At 49.6% G+C, this 17,462-nt stretch overlaps 1 protein-coding gene across 1 annotated transcript in view; it reads right to left on the reverse strand.

The window, feature by feature from the left end:
- Positions 1-2,247: 2,247 nt before the first annotated feature.
- RNF157 (ring finger protein 157) overlaps positions 2,248-17,462 on the reverse strand; it is a 75,619-nt gene continuing 60,404 nt past the window's right edge. The window contains exons 17-19 of the mRNA XM_077833727.1: positions 16,612-16,660; positions 13,531-13,641; positions 2,248-2,375 (exon numbers count right to left, since the gene is read on the reverse strand). Coding sequence (XP_077689853.1) covers positions 2,248-2,375; positions 13,531-13,641; positions 16,612-16,660 — 288 coding nt within the window. The remainder of the gene's footprint in view (positions 2,376-13,530; positions 13,642-16,611; positions 16,661-17,462) is intronic.

Below are 17,462 nucleotides of genomic sequence, written 5' to 3' on the forward strand. Positions count from 1 at the left end.
GTAGGGACTATAACAAAGACTCAAATGATTCCTGGCATCCCCTGTCTGCACGTGCCCTCGGGCTTCTCAGTGGGCCCCTTGGGAACTGCGGGAGAAGCCCAGGCCTTCCCTCTGTCCCAAGGGCAAGCTGAATGGTTGCCGGCTGATCAGTCCACGGCCCGCTGGGGGTCTGCTACGCGTTGCCCCGCCTTGTCCTGCATTCTTAAAGGGCCCACCTCTCTGAGCTCAATCCGTGCCCTTCGCCATGCTGATCCAAGACTAGCAGGTCAGGCCAGTACCCCCACCTCCCCCAGAAATTGAAAGGAGTGAAAAGTGGGGGTGGAGTGGGAGGAACGGTACCAGCAGTGGGAGATCAGAGGGCACGCGTCGTTGTTTGCCGATGCTCTCGGCAAGGTACTTTCGAGCAGGGGCGGGCAAAGTTTTTGGCCTGAGGGCTGCATCGGGTTTCTGAAATTGTACAGAGGGCCGGTTAGGGGAGGCTGAACCTCCACAAACAGCCAGGCGTGGCCTGGCCCCCTGCCCCCTATCCGACCCCCCCAGGACTCCTGCCCCATCCAACCACCCCTTCTCCCTGTCCCTGACTGCCCAGGAACCCCTGCCCCTGACTGCCCCCCACCGCCCCATCCAACCCCCCTGTTCCCCGCCCCCTTACCGCGCTGCCTGGAGCACCGGTGGCAGTTTGGAAGACTATGTGGAAAAGGCTGGCTGCAGGTCCCTTGCTGTGGCTTTCATTGTAGGGAACTAGGCTACCATTTCCCTGCCCCAGATCCTCTAGTTAGATACCAGGCAGAAGCAAGGGCTGAAGATGAAGAAGTGAGCCCCCACCTCCAGGCCGATAATTGCCCTTCCTCTGATCTCTTGCTGAGTCACGGCTCAGAGCGGTGGGAGCTAGGTCATTGCTTGGGGTTGGTTTTGTGGCAGGAAGAAAGGCCTGGAGCCGCAGGCTGGTTGGAGGGAGGAGGGTAAGGGGGACCGAGGGGATATTTTGAAGGTGAGAAAGCAGTCGCATTTAAAGCACGAATTTGCAGGCGTGACCCTCATGAGTCGGTCTCAGGGTAAAGACATCGTCACCTGGCAGGGCAAGGGAGGGCTGAGCGAATGTGAATATGCACTCACAACCACGTGCACATTCGTGCATCAGGGCACAGCCACTCTGGCGTGTCCATAAGCCTACGTATGCACGGTCTTTTGCACACTTCAGTGCGCCTACTCAGGTGTGCCAGCCCTCATTTGCAAGCTCACCTGCTTGCATGCACCAGCACAGGTGTCCCCATGGATGTGTGTGAGCCCGCCTCTTGGAGGCTCATCGTGAGCACGAGCAGCCAAATCCTGTTCCCACTGAAGGCAATGGCTACGTTCCCATTGACTTTAATGAGATCAGGCTTTAGTCTTACGTGGCTCAGGCCTTGGGGAAACTTATACCTGCCGTGTGCGTGCAGCTGAGCGAGTGAGGTGGATACTGTATGCTTGCGAGGTAGATGGATGTGAACTAATTGTGAGTGCCTCTAAATGCAGATGGACACAGGAGGGAGAGCCTGCCCATGGGCAGCTAGGCTTGCTCCCACTCATGCTTCTCTCTTAACCAACCGCCAAGTGCAGATGGCACCCACCTCTCCAACCCAGAGGCGAACCCTCATTTCCCTCCCCCACTTCCCTGGAGGGAGGCCATCGGTGTCATGCAGACCTCCCACACTGGGACATCTCCTGCGGGGTCATGCACGCAGACCTTTCAGGGCTGCCCAGGGGCCCAGCTAGGAAGCTAGAGGCTCAAACTATCAGCGAAGGCTGGAGAGAAGAGGCAGGAGTGGCGGATGCAAAAAAAATCGGCTCTTTCCTCCCCTATTCCCTGGTCACCACACTGAAGGGGACAGGAGTGGGTGGCGAGAGAACCAACTAGCCTTGGCTACAGCACGTGGACAGATGTCAGGAGGAGACTGGAAAGCCTCAGACCTGGGTAGCCACTCTTCCTTAATTCAAGCAAAACCCCTTCTGCTGTTATTATAGTGAGCCCAGTTTGTCTTAGCATAAATATCGGGAAGGGGTCCACAGCGAGGAGCAATGAGATGTCCAGGTTCAATTGTGTAAAAATCAGTCCCGCTACATCTGCTGGATTTGAGGTGTTAATGCCCACAGAGCTGCTGCTCTGCATTTCTTTAGTGCTGGGGAAGTGTGGGGGGTGGGGGACTTTGCCCTCCCTCCAGTGTGGTGCTGGAATGAACATGCAGGCCCCGAGAGGGTGGAGTCTCTTCAGACAGCCAGCAGGCCCATCATGCACTGCATATCTTCCTCATCTTCCAGGTTGATGCTCCTGGAAGACAGATGGTGCCTCTGGGCTGGCCTGCATGTCAGGGCGTTGTCATCTGACCCCTTGATGCCTGGAGAAGAGAAGACGGTGATTACACGCTGCACAGTGGTGCCCACTGTCAGCAGAGAACAGGGGACCTCAGAGATACCACTTGATATTTTAAATCTGGGCACAGAGTGGAATTGCCCTATAGTTGGAGAAGGATGGGACAGCAGCAGGGAGCTGGGGAAGCAGTTCTGCCAACAGCTGGGTTTTGGACTCTTTTTTGCAAAATTACAGTGGGCTGGTCTCCTCCCTGGGCCCCATTTCATCCAAATGTCTAGAAGTTCATGGCCAGGGGCAGATTTTCAGCTAAATGTGTGAGTTCACAAACACTGGCGCTCCAATGAGTCCCACGTTGCTTCGGCGCTTTGCAAACTACCAGGGGTGATTCCAGCTAGAGGAGAACCTCATCTTACAGCAAACCATGCTGGGAAAAATGACTTCACTTTAACTGGCTTCCACCGTACGCTGCAGATGAAAACTGCTCCCTCAAAGCAGCGCTGGTTGCAGCGGGACAAAGATCGCCCTGTAACGGCTCAAAGGCTCCTTGCTGTGGAAATGACTGGGATACCCTAGTGCTCGCTTCAATCAAAATGTACAATGGCAACAACAATCCATTGTATGTCTTAATTACCTGGCTTCTGAACAGAGCCTGCAGCTGTAGATAAACTAAAAACATAAACCCTGTGCTGAGCTGGGATTTTTGCTCAGTGCAGGAAGCGTGTGTCTGTATTAATTTAGGCCAAAGGCATTACACTTTTGCCCAGGGAATTTATGGCGCTTAGCCTGCCTACGGCACAATGCTAAACGAGGCGGCTAACTCCCGTGAGTTTACAGCAAGGCTCACAAGCCTTGGAGTGTTTTGCTCCAGAATCAAAATGGCACCACCCCCATTGTTTGTTTATTTGCTGAGAGAATGAAGAAACATCCCAGAAGAGGGGGATTCTCCCACCTCTCCGTCCCTGAGACCTAGAAATCCATGTTAGCAGCAGCAGGCTTTGCGGAGACACAAAACTAATCCTGGCATGACATCCTGAAAGGGCAATATGTACGCCCCATTGTTGGGCTGCCACAGGATCCCCGGCCTGATGCCACTGCTGAAAGCTACCATGGAGAAGCAGCATCAGGATGGCACCTGGGATTGTTTTCTGGCTGTTGGCAAGGTCCCTGCAAATACTGGGCCATGCAAATCCAGGGTGCAGCTCCACTCACTGCCATGGAATTACATTAGGGATGAATTTGGTCCACCAGCTGCTTGCCCCTTCCTTCCTGGCTGCTGGGAAGATGGAGAGGGATCCTAGGGTTTAGCATTTTCCCCACCACTTTGTGTGCATTATGGAGGGGACTTGGGCCCCTGCCCAAGACTAGGTAGGGCATAAGATGCTCCTCTTAGATCTGTTGGCCTCTCACTGCCACATGTGGGGCCAGAGCCAAAGGCTGCATATCACTGCTCTAGCTACACATGGGATTTTTTCAGGGTGAAAGGTCACTGACTTGACATGTACTTTCTCACGGCATAAAGTCCACAGAAATCAGTCAAATCCAGCAGGTTAAGGGAGGCTGAAGACCTGAACTGCTAATGCACACAAAGAGGTCAGCAGGATTCTCAGGCTATAAAATGGGGATGTTGGATGAGGGGTAGGAGGGCTCTGTTCAGATTGTTAAAGGTATTTAAGTCCCTATCCTCAATTGATTTCAAAGGGAGGTAGGCACCTAACTACCTATAAAACTCTGGCCCTTATAGTCAACAAGAGATAGATGGTTTAAAACCCCACAGAAACTGCTTAGAAAAGGGAAGCAGGGTGATTTGGGGGTTAAAGCACTGGACTGGGATTCAGGAGACCTAGATTCAGTTCCTGACTCTGCCATTGACTCCCTGTGTGACCTTGGGCAAGTCACTGCTCGCACTGAACCCTTGACTTCAATAGCGCCAGATCAGGCCTAATCCTCTGGGCCCCAGCTCTCAGGTCCTCATCTGTGAATGGCGGAAAATAACAATGCTCCCTTCGTGTGTCTTGTCTATTTAGATGGTCAGGTCATTGAGGGCAGGGACTGTCTCTCACTGTGTTTACATACAACACCCAGCACACTAGGGGCCTTCAGGCCTCACTGCAATGTAAATAATAAAATAAGAGGTTAACATTAACAAACGTCCCCCATTGGGCTAGATAGCCCCAATGAGGCCAAACAGAGCAGGAATCGGAAGATCTCTCCAGGGAGAAACCATTTTGCCTGATTAACTCCAACACAAACCAGAACCTGCACTCCCCGTCCAAAGCAACATTCCATTACCCCATGGAGGGGTAATTTATTCCCCTACAAACCACCCCAGGGTATTATTTTGGGTTGGTTGTTTTTTTGCCAGGGGCACATGAACTGCACTGGGACTGGCTTTTTCCCTTTGCACGGGATGGGTAGCACACGCTGGCAGAACTCATCAAAGCCTTCACTGTTTGTTTTTAAACCACACCCAGTGGCAGAGGCAGGAGGAGAGCAGCCCAGCTTCAGAATAAGCCCCCCAACATAAAACCGGTCTTTCACGCTGAATCCAAGCAGCAGGCCCCATTCTCCATTGCCCTGCACTTTGCGGCATCCGTTATGCCAGTGCCCAGCGGGTGAAACGTTCTGCTCCAGGAGTGTTCGACACCCACTGTGCACTGGTGTCAATGACGACCCCAGATGCAGAGCAATGGCGATCCAGGCTCATCGGGTTTGGAAATCCCCGCTGACATTCTCAAGGGGACACGCTCACCAACAAGGTGTACAGGGGCGAGGCCAGATTTTTTTCCCCATTAATCGTGGCTTGGGGGCAATTTGGCTCATCAAGAGAAGTCTAAAAAAAGAAAAAAATCAAACAGTAAAAGGAGAGTGAGGGTTGTTCGGACTTTGCATATCTCATACCTATTCGTCAATGTTTATAGGGCAGGACTCCGGAACCACGGCTGTTCAGCAGAAAAGACCAAAAGCAAATGGTGAACAAAAGACACACGCACAAAACAGAAACAGCAATACACAGGAGGTTGGTTACCCTGTGATCCTTGTATTACTGCAGGAGGTTCTCCATGCAAACCCCGCCACGCCCCGGCTGGGTTAACACAAGGCTCTGGCACCGTGCCCCAGCTCGGACGATGTTCCTTAGAGACCATCTGAGTTGGCTGTGATGGGAGAAATGGAAGGAACCCACCCTGGCTCCCTTCTGGGCGGAAGGGATAGACGTTGCACCCAAGGGACACTGTATTCCACACGTCATGCCATTAAAACTGCTGGGTTGGGAGACAAAGCCCTACAAAGCCACACGCTCCAGCAAATGGCGATTATCACTCGACTCTCTACAAGCTGAATGGCATGTTCACAGCATCTGAACGCCAAGGTTTACGGTGGAGTTCTCCACCCGTTACCACAGTCAGGAGTGCACGGTTAAATCTAATGGAAGAGAGAACAGCAAAAGACAAATCTGGAGGACAGGGCCTGGACAGCTCACTTTTATGAGCCACGCTTCTTTTATGAAGAGAGACACAGATTTCCCCACTTTCCTGGGGGCTCTTCCTCCCAAACTCCTGTCCATCCCCTCGGAATCTGCATGGCTCCCTCACATCTGTCCCCGACTGCCAAAGAAAAAGAAACAAATGTGTCCTTGTGAAAAAAGATTATACAGCTTGGGCTCAGTTCTGGTTTGGGAATGTTTGGATGGAGCTACACTCCGAACATTCCTGCCACCAAACCCAGTGGGCCTGATTCTGATCGCACCTGCCCTGGTTTTGCACCAATTTATCTCCATTGATGTCAATAGAGATATTCCTGATTTAACCCAGCGTGAGAACAGGGTTAGCCCCATAGAGTTCACACTCCACAGACTTTCTGTGTGGGATGCCTGCAAGGTGTAGGGATCAAGTGGTCCAAGGGGGTTTAGGCTGGTGTTTTCAAAGGACCTAACGTAGGTAGAAGCTCAAATCCTGCAGAATTTGAGTGGGAGTTCAGCACCCAATTCTTATGGAACTCTGACAATACATACCAATGAACCCTCTCATGCATCCTCTGCCACTGGAATTACCCTGGGAAAATCCACTGTTGGGAAAACTTTTGTTTGTGAAGTGCCTCAGAGCCATTTTCTCCCGGTCCCTGGGCACTAAGTAGTCAAACACTTGCTTGTACGATGTATTATAGGATATGTATTACACCACAGACCCCGAAGTGATTGTGAAACTATGGGCCTGACTCTATTTCTACTGACTTAAATAAAAGTAAGACCACATGCTAGAAGCACTCCCACAAGGATCCCTTTTCCTGACCAGTGAATTGCAGCCCCTCTAATGATATGCTTACTTAGAATATATTATTCAGGCACTAGATGTCTCTGTGCTGTAAAGTGTTCCAAACAGGGAGCAGCCCTGGTGAACAAGGAAGACAAAGCTAGAACTCAAGTTGGATAAAAGCCTGTTTGTCTGGAACGGAGTTTGTAATCATTTTTTGGGGGTTTTTTTTTTTGTTTTTTTTTTAAACAAATGGCTCTTGCTTAAGACAGTGATTCCATATATTATGACAGCTATGACTGGGATAAAACAGATCAGCTTTTAAAACAGTGAGCTGAAATATTACATATTTCCAGAGAGGAAGAGAATACCTCAGCCTTGTTTACCCAAGAGATAGTTGTCCATGTGAGCTCTGCTGGATGCTCATTTTATATTGCAATGTCCAAAGATAATACCGGGCAATTTACTAAGCACACCCTCTTGGCCTTTAATGTAGCTATGCTTTGCTGAAAGAAGTGTTATGGCAGAAAGTAAATTTACAGAAGCATCATGTAAACAGAATGTGCTACCACCAGGCAGCTTTCTATGGAGGGCTGTGCTGTGTACCTAGTGGAGTGAATTACTCTAAAAAGTAAACAACAATCAAAATGAAACAGTACAACCTGGACTCTGAATTCATGTCAGTGCAGTTTGACATGGGTGTATTCCCACTGATTTCAGAGGAGTAACATCTGATCTATACTGATAGGAGTTCAGAACTGGGCCCAATGGCCAAAATTTACAAGGCTTCTGAGCTAAATAAAGGATGCATTACTCAAAGGTGTTGATGCATTCACAGTTTCTTTCCAGTGCAGTAAATGAAGGCTGCCCTTGATCAGCAACTTGGAAAATGTAAGCCCTTAATAAAAGTTGCTATCTCTGGACACCCACACAGCAAAATAAGGTTCCAAGTTAACTGAGATGTTTACAGTATATTGCAAAGTGTGTCCATTTAAACTGCCTGCTTGCTTTCATCAGTAACACAGTACCTTCAAATCATTCCCCAGGAGCAGAGTTATCTTTAGCTAATGGACATTAGGGGCCTAATTCTGATTTACACTAATGCTCCTTTACATCACACTGTTTACACTCACTTTACAATGCTCTGGCATTTTTGCATCAAAGATTATTTGTGGAATTCTATGTTTCTAATGTTAACTGATTTTCATTTCGAGGTTGAGCTAAAGAGCTACACAAGTAAATCTCCAGGTCCCAGAGCTGACGGGAAATTAACAAGATGAGAAAATCCATTAGGACCTAGACATTGCATCACTAAGAAGGTTCTTTATATAGAACTGGATTAGCAAGGAGAGTCCTTCAAAGATCAGAAGGCAGCATTCCACAGGGAGACTTGATGCAGAGAAATATGGTATTGATTACATACACTCCCCCCACCCCACCCCGACGTCAGAGAATCATAGAAATGTAATGCCGGCTTGGACCTCGGCCGAATGGTTCCGAGATTGCTCCAGCTACTACCTTAAGAACCCGATGATGAATTTCATCAGGCCCCGCTGTCTTGAATACATCTAACTTATCTACATTTTCTTTAGCCTGCTCTTTCCCTGCTTTGGCTTGCATTCCTACCCCCCTGTTGTTAATATTAATTACACTGGATATCTGGTCACCATTAACCTTTTTAGTGAAGACTGAAGCAAAATAGGCATTAAATACCTTATTAGCTCTCCTTCCCTGCTCAGTTGAAAACCTACGATTTCCTCCGTCTTTCTCTTGCTTCAATGGTCTTTTCATCAGATCCATAATGACTAACTCTTGGAAGAGCATCCGTAATAGAAGTTAAGCCATTTGAAATAAGCCTGCTGCAAAAATGCTTATGCTTCTAGTAATTTACATAATTACAACAAGGGCCCTTGCCTGACTTTAAATCTGCTGAAGATTCAGAATAGCCTGTCATGTTTATTTAAACCTTGTCCCCGCTGTGAGGTCGGCAGCGTAACCGAGACCGTCCTGTGCTGTATCAAATCTCCCTGAGGGATGCTGCCTTGTGATCTTTCCAAGGATGCTCCTACCTAATTCTCCTCCAAAAAGACATCCACAGCAGTGAAAGGAGTGATCAAGTGTCTCCGCTTTCATGTATCATTTCCAAGGCTGGCCATTTATCATTGAAAAAGTCATTGGTTTAACATGGCAGCCTCCCTCAACCCCCCGCCCCCCGCCCCAAATTACAGAAAACACAGGGAGGGGAGCCCTGGGGCAACACCATTTTGAGCAACATTCTTTGTCTTTCAATAAAAAATAAATTCCACCATTTAAAAATCCAGGTCATTCTTGGATGCTGCACAACACTGGATGTTTACAGATTCACATTGATGAGAACTGACCGAATGCTGCTCGGCCACACGCTGCCTGGAGGTGGAAAGACCACAATTCCTTGTGAAAACACCACAAGGGGCAAGTTTTTTGTCACAAACCCCATGATGGTGACAAAAAAAGCCTTACACAGTTCAACGGTAGCGTGGTCACAGCTTTCAATCGCCTCCAGGATCCTGGATGCAATCAGAGCTGCTCATGCAATTTTCCTGAAATTGTCGCATGAGCGTGCACATTCTGACAGCGGCTGGGTGCATTGAATCTGCAGGAAAGAAGCTCAGGTTTGCCCTGTTCTGAATAGCCGGCTGCTTCTTGCTGTGCGTGCTGCTTTCTGCATCCATTATCTCAATTTGTAGGTGGACGTGTGGCATGCAAACTTTGGAAAACGCATCTCTGTCCAGAAAACGTAGCTGTTTCAAAGCGAAGTAAGTTGAAACAGGTAATTCACGGAGATTAAATGCATACTAGGCTCTTGCTGCTGCTGGTGCATAAGGCAGAGAGAAGACAGTCCGGGTTGGGATGCGTGCGGCAGAGCGAACCCCACAGCAGAAGGGGCATTATAAAATAGATACTGAAAGTGACAAAGAAACAGGACATTTTTCTCATGGTCTCCACCTCTTTGTGCATCAAGATTGACACATGAATATATGTGGGGCAGACCCTCAGCTGGTGGGAAACTGACTTCAGTGGAGCTTATACACCAGCTGAGGATCTGGCCTGTGCGTGCCTGTACTGTACTGCACAGAGTTGCTCCTTTTCTCTGATGATTCAATAACCTCTTCAATAAGGGCCAGAGCTGATGTCCACTGAAGTCAACAGGAGTCATTGGATCAGGCCTTAGATCTACTATGAATCATCTGTTTCATCAGGAATCATCCACCTCATGATTCATCACATAACTTCCTCTCATAGAATCATAAAGGATTAGGGTTGGAAGAGACCTCAGGAGGCCATCTAGTCCAACCCCCTGCTCAAAGCAGGACCAACCTCTACTAAATCCTCCCAGCCAGCGCTTTGTCAAACCAGGCCTTAAAAACCTTTAAGGATGGAGATTCCACCACCTCCCTAGGTAACCCATTCCAGTGCTTCGCCACCCTCCCAGTGAAATAGTTTTTCCTAATATCCAACCTAGACTTCCCCCACTGCAACTTGAGACCATTGCTCCTTGTTCTGTCATCTGCCACCACTGAGAACAGCCGAGCTCCATCCTCTTTGGAACACCCCTTCAGGTAGTTGAAGGCTGCTATCAAATCCCCCCTCACTCTTCTTTTCTACAGACTGAATAAACCCAGTTCTCTCTGGACTGACTTCCATTTCATCTACACCTCCTCTATCTATCTCTAGAGATCTGTGTTTCTATCCACGCTACCGACCCTCAGCATCTATTATCTGAGTCAACTTTTCACCAAAGAAACACTGTAGGAAGGAAACCCATAGAATAAACTCAGAACTAAGGAGGTAGGGGGAGAATAAAGGACTGGATCCTGGAGTAAAATGAAAACCCAGCCGCTATTAAACCAGCTAGCTTTCATGAAGTGCTATGTGTATCTGTGGACAGGCAACCTTAAGGTACTGTGCTCCATTGCAGTTCACGTTTGCATTCCCCACCCAGCCCCCATCTCCCCCAGGTGAGTAGTGCTGTCTGCTTTGAAGCAGGAGATGGATTCAAGCAGAGATGCAGCGTGCCCCAAGCAGGGCTAGGAGACCCGTGCTGCGCCCCACGCACAAGGCAGGAGAGAGCTCTGCAACGGGACTCACAAGCAGCAAAGCCGCCAAACAGCCATGCAGCCTGGAGGATGGACACCACTTCTCACGGCCATGTACTCAGTGCCCAATTTATTCCACAAGGGCTCCACAGATTTGGCCTTCTCCATGTACCATTAAACACAGCAGGAGCTAAGCTCAGTAGAGCCAGGTTCTGCTCTCGGTTACGTGGATGCAAACCATGTCAGTAACACTACTGAACCCAATGCGTTTGCTCTGGATTCACAGCAGTGAAATATGGCAGAATTTGACCCCGAGTATTTATTCAACCTTCCTTATCTGCCACAACATGGCTGATTCATTAACAAAACCCCAGATTAGAAAAAGTAATAACCACAGGAGCGTGGTCTAAAACACCACCTTAACAACACCTTCGGGTAGGATGCTCCTGGCTCTGGGCTACTATGAGGAGTCACTTCTTACCGGATCCGGAGCATACAGGGAAGGAACCGAGTGTCTGATGTGGCCCAATCATTCCCACCACCCCTGCATGTGGAAGCTTTAAACCAGCTGCCAGCCCAGGAGAAAGGCATTTGAATGCATAATTTGCTGCCTTTACTCCAGGCTCTGTTCCATGGCCAGACCCTGTATGGTCTCGACCTCTTGGCTGCATTTCCCCAAGTGGAATAAACTGCAACAGAACTAGGATGGCTGCCATGGGAGGGGAGGCGGCCGAGGAGGAAGCACCAGTGTTTTTCGGGTGGGGTTAGAAAGGATTCCCCCGCCCACAACACCTAATAAAACTAGGTCCTCTGGAGGTTTCTCCAAATATGTCAGGTCTACAGTGGTCAGGGAGCCACCTGATTTACAGCTCTGGGGAAGGGGTGTATGGGAGGGATCGGCAGGGTTGCATTCAGCTTGTCCACAAATTTACTGATATGGGGCCAAAAAATCAGTCTAGTGGTGTCAAGGGGTGAATTTGAACCAGTGCTGGGGTCAAACGCTCTTCCTCTTTTCCCTTTTGCTGACACTGGCCTGACAACTCCCATCTTGCTCCCATGACACTTAAGAAAGCAACCCTGATAAGTAGGAAAGATCCCACAGCAGCTCTGAATTGTGATCCTTTATCCCCATGCCTACTCCCATCCAGACACATTCAGGGACTCTCAATAAATTTGTGACGTTGAGCAACCCTGGGTGTGGGAAGGACAAAAGCATGGATTGAGAAAACTGTGTTGAGACAGAGTGAACATGAACTTTCACACAGATGGAGTCCAGTGAAAACAAACTCAAGAGAAAAATACAGGAGAGACGGACCCGTACTTAGTAAAAAAATGTGGCAGGAAAAAATGGAGAGAGAGGGAAAGAGTTAAGAAGCTGGGAGGAGAGATGGGTCTTTTGGGAGCCCCAGTGGAGGAATAGTAAAACCAGCAATAACTAGACTGTGTTTACACCCATTCATTGGTTACCCCCCTATTCACTTGCTTTGTGGATGGCACTTTCTGAAGCACTAGATCAGAACAGGTCTACAGGATGCCTGGAAGCAACTGACCCGTGGCCATGGCTGGTTCTTTATTTGGAAGGAGGAGGAGGGCCTGGTGGAATTTCGTGCTGTTCTTTTGCCAAGTCTGAAAGCTACTGGATGTCACAGACTATGAGCCAGGTCGGCTGCTGGTACAAATCAGTGCGGCTCCGCTGAAGCTGACAGAACTTCTCCAATTTACCCCAGCAGCCAATCAAGGCCTGCGTTACTAAAACAATCTATTTTCTGCTCACAAGCAGCATACATTCCGACGTCTAACCAGCAGACCCGCCCTTGCTGTGACTAAGATGCGGCCTACGCTACGAAAAGCCACTGTGTTGGAAGAACCACCAGTAACAACACACTAGCCCCTGTCCCAGTTGAGACCCAGTCTGGCCGTGCAGCATACACAGGAGTGAACCACATTTCCCCCTTGTGGGACTGCAGCATGATTCAGAACCGTGGATAAAGCCTGGCTCCTGTCCGCATGACCAGACCAAAGCTGGTTTTCACTGCACTGCAGGCTAAGGCGCATAACTTCACTGGGAAGGTGGGACCCAAAGGCAGACACTGGCCAGTAAATAAACAAACTATGATCATCCAATGACCATCCTCCATAAACTAGCAAAGCTGCCTAGGCAGGTAGAAACCCCCACCAAGCCAGCATTATTCCTCACTCATGCTCAGCAAGCGCTGACCAAATGGGGAGAAGAGCAAAGCTTCTTGCAGGACCACCCCCCCCCCGGCCTCCTAAGAGGTCTGTCCTACGGTGTATTTCTAGGTTCCCTTTTGGATCCTTTTCCTTAGAGACCCAGAACAGCAGGTTTGGGAGCAGTCAGGAAACGGGAGATCACTGATCTTCTCCTTTGGCCCAGAGCTGCCTGGCTACAAAATACGGTATTGTGCTACAGGCCCCAACTCCCTGTCCCACCCTCTCACCTGGGTGAGTGCTGCATGGCTTGAAAAGGAGACAGGGATGGTTTTGCTTCAGGGCTCACCCAATAAGCCACAGAAGGCCGAGACCTACTGGACACTCTGGCCAACAGAGGCAAAGGATTCATTTCACGGCCTTCCGTTAACAACTCAAGTGGGAGTAGGAGACCTGCAGTCCTTCCCTGCCCCAGCGGCCCTGATCCAGGACTATGCTCGTAAGAAGGTGGGCACTGCAATGGAACATCTTCAGCCTGTTTCCAGATGATCTGCTGCTCCCAGCTGCCTAGCTACACACACACGCCTGTTGCAGCAGGACAGAAGTGGGGAGTGAGAGATAGGGAGAGTGGAAATTCCATCCCCTCCTCCCCCAAACCAAAGTTCATGTTCAGCAGACTGCCACTCACCAGGGAAGCAGGCCTCAGAGCACAGCTTATTGTCCAGCGCTTTCACGCTCGCGATGTCAATGTCATTGTTATTGTCACACTCCATACCTAGGAAAGCACCTGTCCTCTGGCCTGTAACGGAGTTAATGCAGTTAGAGAGGCAATTGGGTCCCCCCCTTGTAAAATATAGGAAGAGAGACGGAAATCAAATGTAATTACATAGCTCTAAAAACGACAACGAGAACTACATGGGTAGAGAGTGGACAATAAGGAGTCAAATCAGTGTGCATGCGTTTGTTTCAAGCCATCCTGCTCTGTTTCCCCAGCCGCCTCCTTTCTTGTGCCACGACAACTGACTTCACCAAGGAGGGCTGTGGAATCCAGGAGGATTACTTAACAGAAACATCTGTAAGAGCAGTAATTATGCAGGTGAAAAGGCAGAGAAGAGAGTAGCTAGGAAAAGCTAAAGAAAGCAGCTAGTAAGATTACTCCCTGTCCATGCTTTTGTTTGCCTCTGGTCTCTATTGGATGCATTTCTGAATATGGGGCTGTGGGGCTTAAAAATAAAAATGAACACAGTCGAATCTCATGGTGCTGATCGACGGAGATAACCACTGCCACCTCCCCCAAAATACAAACCGCTGGCAAGCTCTCCCCACTTTCAGCACGGAGGTAACTGTCAATCAGACATAATTTACAAAATACACAACTGTCAGGTTCTGCAAAATCCTAATCCATCTTTCTCTGATGGTGCTATTATCATCCAGATAAAGGGGAAATGAGTAGATCTGTGTCTGTTTCTCCTCGCTCATGCCCATTTTACACATGGGTAAGTCAACTGACTGCCAAAAAGAAATACTCCCAATTTACACTAGTAAATCCACCTCCCTTTGCCCAGAGACTTCTGCCTTGGAATACTGTGTGATCCAATGCTCAGGGAAATCAATGGGAAGATCTCCACTGATTGGGGCATGAGATCAGTTCCTCAGCAAGAATGGCATCAGATCGTTTGTGTCGGAGCTGCAAAATTTTCACAGCTGATTTATCGACTGGTGCATAATGAAGCCGGATGAGTATTAAAGTGAACTGCAAGGGTTAACATGAATGAACAAAAGACATTTCACACCGCTGCAGTCTTGAGGATGATTATTTTAAGTGTGTTTTTGTTGGATTTGCTAGTTGTCAAATTTCAGTCGCTGTGGAATGAGCCCCCTAGTCATCAGGGCTAATTAGCGAGATTCTACCACAAAGACACAAAACAGCAGAGTCTGTGCTCTGTTATTTTTGCATGGGAAAATGCAACACTTGGCAGAAGGAGATAAATGGTTTTTCAGGGTGGTTTGGCGACCTCTTTTTTGGCTTCACGTCTAACCAGAGACACACAAATATGGAAAGGGGAACTGCTCAGGGTTGACCAGAATGGGCCTTTATTTCTCTGTGCTAATCTAAGGACTTCCACTGCGATGGTCCAGGGGACTAATAAACCCCACGCTGTTTTGAAAATGATGCTTGCGTGTCGCGGCAAGTACCGGGGAGGTGCAAGTCTCCGCGAGGAGTCTGTCTCAGTTGGCCTCACTAAGCACAGCTCAGGGTGCGAAGCAGCAGTGCTGAAGCCCCAGAGGTTCAGTTTCAGGAGGTAGGGCAGCTGCATGGCCTACCTTAAGGAAGAGTGAGACCCCTTGAGGACCTAGCCCATCAAAGGGGTTCCTCCCAGAGCCTGTTCCAGGGCTGGGGGCATAGCAATGATTCTGTGGATCCGTGACACCTGGCTTCTTTGATCCCTCCAGCACGTATCCGCTACGAATGCTTCAGCTATCAACGTTCCTTGCAGCAGCGGCTGCTTAAAGAGGACACAGGTGTTGCAAGAAGATATTGGGGTTAATTCCCCACTGGCCTAAGTGGGTGGAATTCCAACGAAGTGAGCCACTAGTGAGTTTCACCCTGTTAGCTTTTCACTGGCAGAGCTAAATTCACCTCCGGGCAGAGAGTCAGCAAGATGCCTGGGTCCCCCTCATTTTGAGGGCCCAGCTGGTGCCTATGCCTCCTGCTGGTGCTCTGTATGGGGGTGGATTCTGTGCAGGGATCTAGATGCAGCTGGGCCAGGGGCAGAAAGGAAAAGGGCCCCGTTGCAGCAGTCCCGAAAGTACAGCTTCCTTCTGAGCCACCCAAGCACACCCCACTGTTTTCTCACGCTGTGTCACTGATTCCTGAGCACCAGCTGAGCTGGGCTACAATTAATATGGCAGCGTCTGTGAAACCCCAGCTTGTCCGCTAGATTTCTCCTTTCTGATAGGCCGCTGTCCTTGTCATAAGAGCTGGTGCTGCCTGGCAAACAGGCAAAATTGGGAAGAGGAGGAGGGGGAGGATAGACCTGCAGGGTTTCTCCTCTCTGCTCTGCCTGTGCTTTTCTCTCCTGCGTTAACAGCTCACCCTAAACACGACTATTTCTCAGCTGCTCAGTGGAGAAGATAATCTGTCACTGAGGACACTTTGGCTTCTGCTCCAGAGGGACCTGAACCAACCCCCCAGAGCAGAAACCCCTTCATCTTTGGGATGTTCACAATCCTCTCTTCAGCTCGGGCCCATCTCTAGTTTCTGCTGCCCTCTAAAGGCCTGAGCTGCAGCTCAGATAACCAGCCGGGGACAGGAGAAAGGGGGAAGAAGGGGGATCCCAGGACACTGCAAACTGTACGGTTTACGCACCATTTACTGTGCAGACAGAACCACGTCTGTGCCTCTCTTAGGGACCTGATACAGGTGTAGAGAATCCTCAGAGCCTGAGTCTTGACATCAAGGGACTCAATCACTTCCCCGAACATACTGCAAAGCCACAGAGAGTCTCCTTCTCACACCTGCCCTCTGCCAAAACTCCCACCCTCCCATTTTCCCCATTACCCCTCCCAGCCTGAGCCCCAGTTCATTGTTGTGGAAGAGAAGATGCCCCCCTCCTATTCCCCACTCAATAATTGGGCAGGATAGCGTTCCTGGGAAGGCTGGCTCCCCTTCTCTGACTAGGCACGATGCCCTGAGCATACGCTCTGCCGCCTGCCAGTGAAACAGAACGAAAACTAGCAGAGGGGAGTAACGATCCACGTCTGTTACCATCTTCCTGGGTGGGAGATCCGTCCTCTTCCTCCATGACATCGTTCCCCTGCAACACAGAAGACAGGCAGTGAACGTGAACAGCAAAGGACTCTCTGTCCAAGAACCTGGAGCTGAGTCCTTCCAACTCCGCCAGCCTCCTCTCCACAGGCACGCTGGCCATGAACCCATGCTGCCCTCCATCCCTTTGCATTTACCTAGCTCCCCCGGGCACCCGTAGCCAGACTCACACACCTTTTGCTCTGACTTGGCGCTCAGGACACCTGCTTGGCGCTGTGCCAAGGGACTTGGCGGAGCTCGGCCCACTCATGCCAGAGTGAATTTGGCCCAGACTCCGCAGAACCCAGGCAAAGTCCTGTGCACCTTAAACATTCACCCTCTGAGCTTGTCCCAGGGATAATCTGCATCACTGCTGGAGGATCTGCCCCTCCCACAGCTACTGCCAGTCCTGTGGTGGTGGCGGGTGCATCTCCTCACCTCAGGATGCTACGACAAAACTCTCCTGGTGGCAGTTCTCACTCATCTCAGGGCCACCCAGCCCCCAAGAGATTGACACTCTAGTTTCTCCAGCCAAGGAAGACAAGCTAGGACATTGAGTGTAATTATACTCGGGCCACCTACATGGAGCCACCGCGAGTCATCAGCCGAGGCAGAACCCAGGGTTAGAGCTGGGCGCAATATTTTTGACTGAAACTTTGTGTGTGTGTGGGGGGGGGGGGGCAGTGAAAAAGGCCGATTCTGCAGCACTGAAACATTCTGTAAACTGGTGCTGATTTTGACAATTTGCTTCCATTGAAAAAGAGTGGAGAAGAAATTCTGAAAAACATCAAAATATTTGCTTTAAATTTTTC

The sequence above is a fragment of the Eretmochelys imbricata genome, chromosome 14 (genome assembly GCF_965152235.1).
Source record: "Eretmochelys imbricata isolate rEreImb1 chromosome 14, rEreImb1.hap1, whole genome shotgun sequence".
Classification (NCBI taxonomy): Eukaryota; Metazoa; Chordata; order Testudines; family Cheloniidae; genus Eretmochelys; species Eretmochelys imbricata.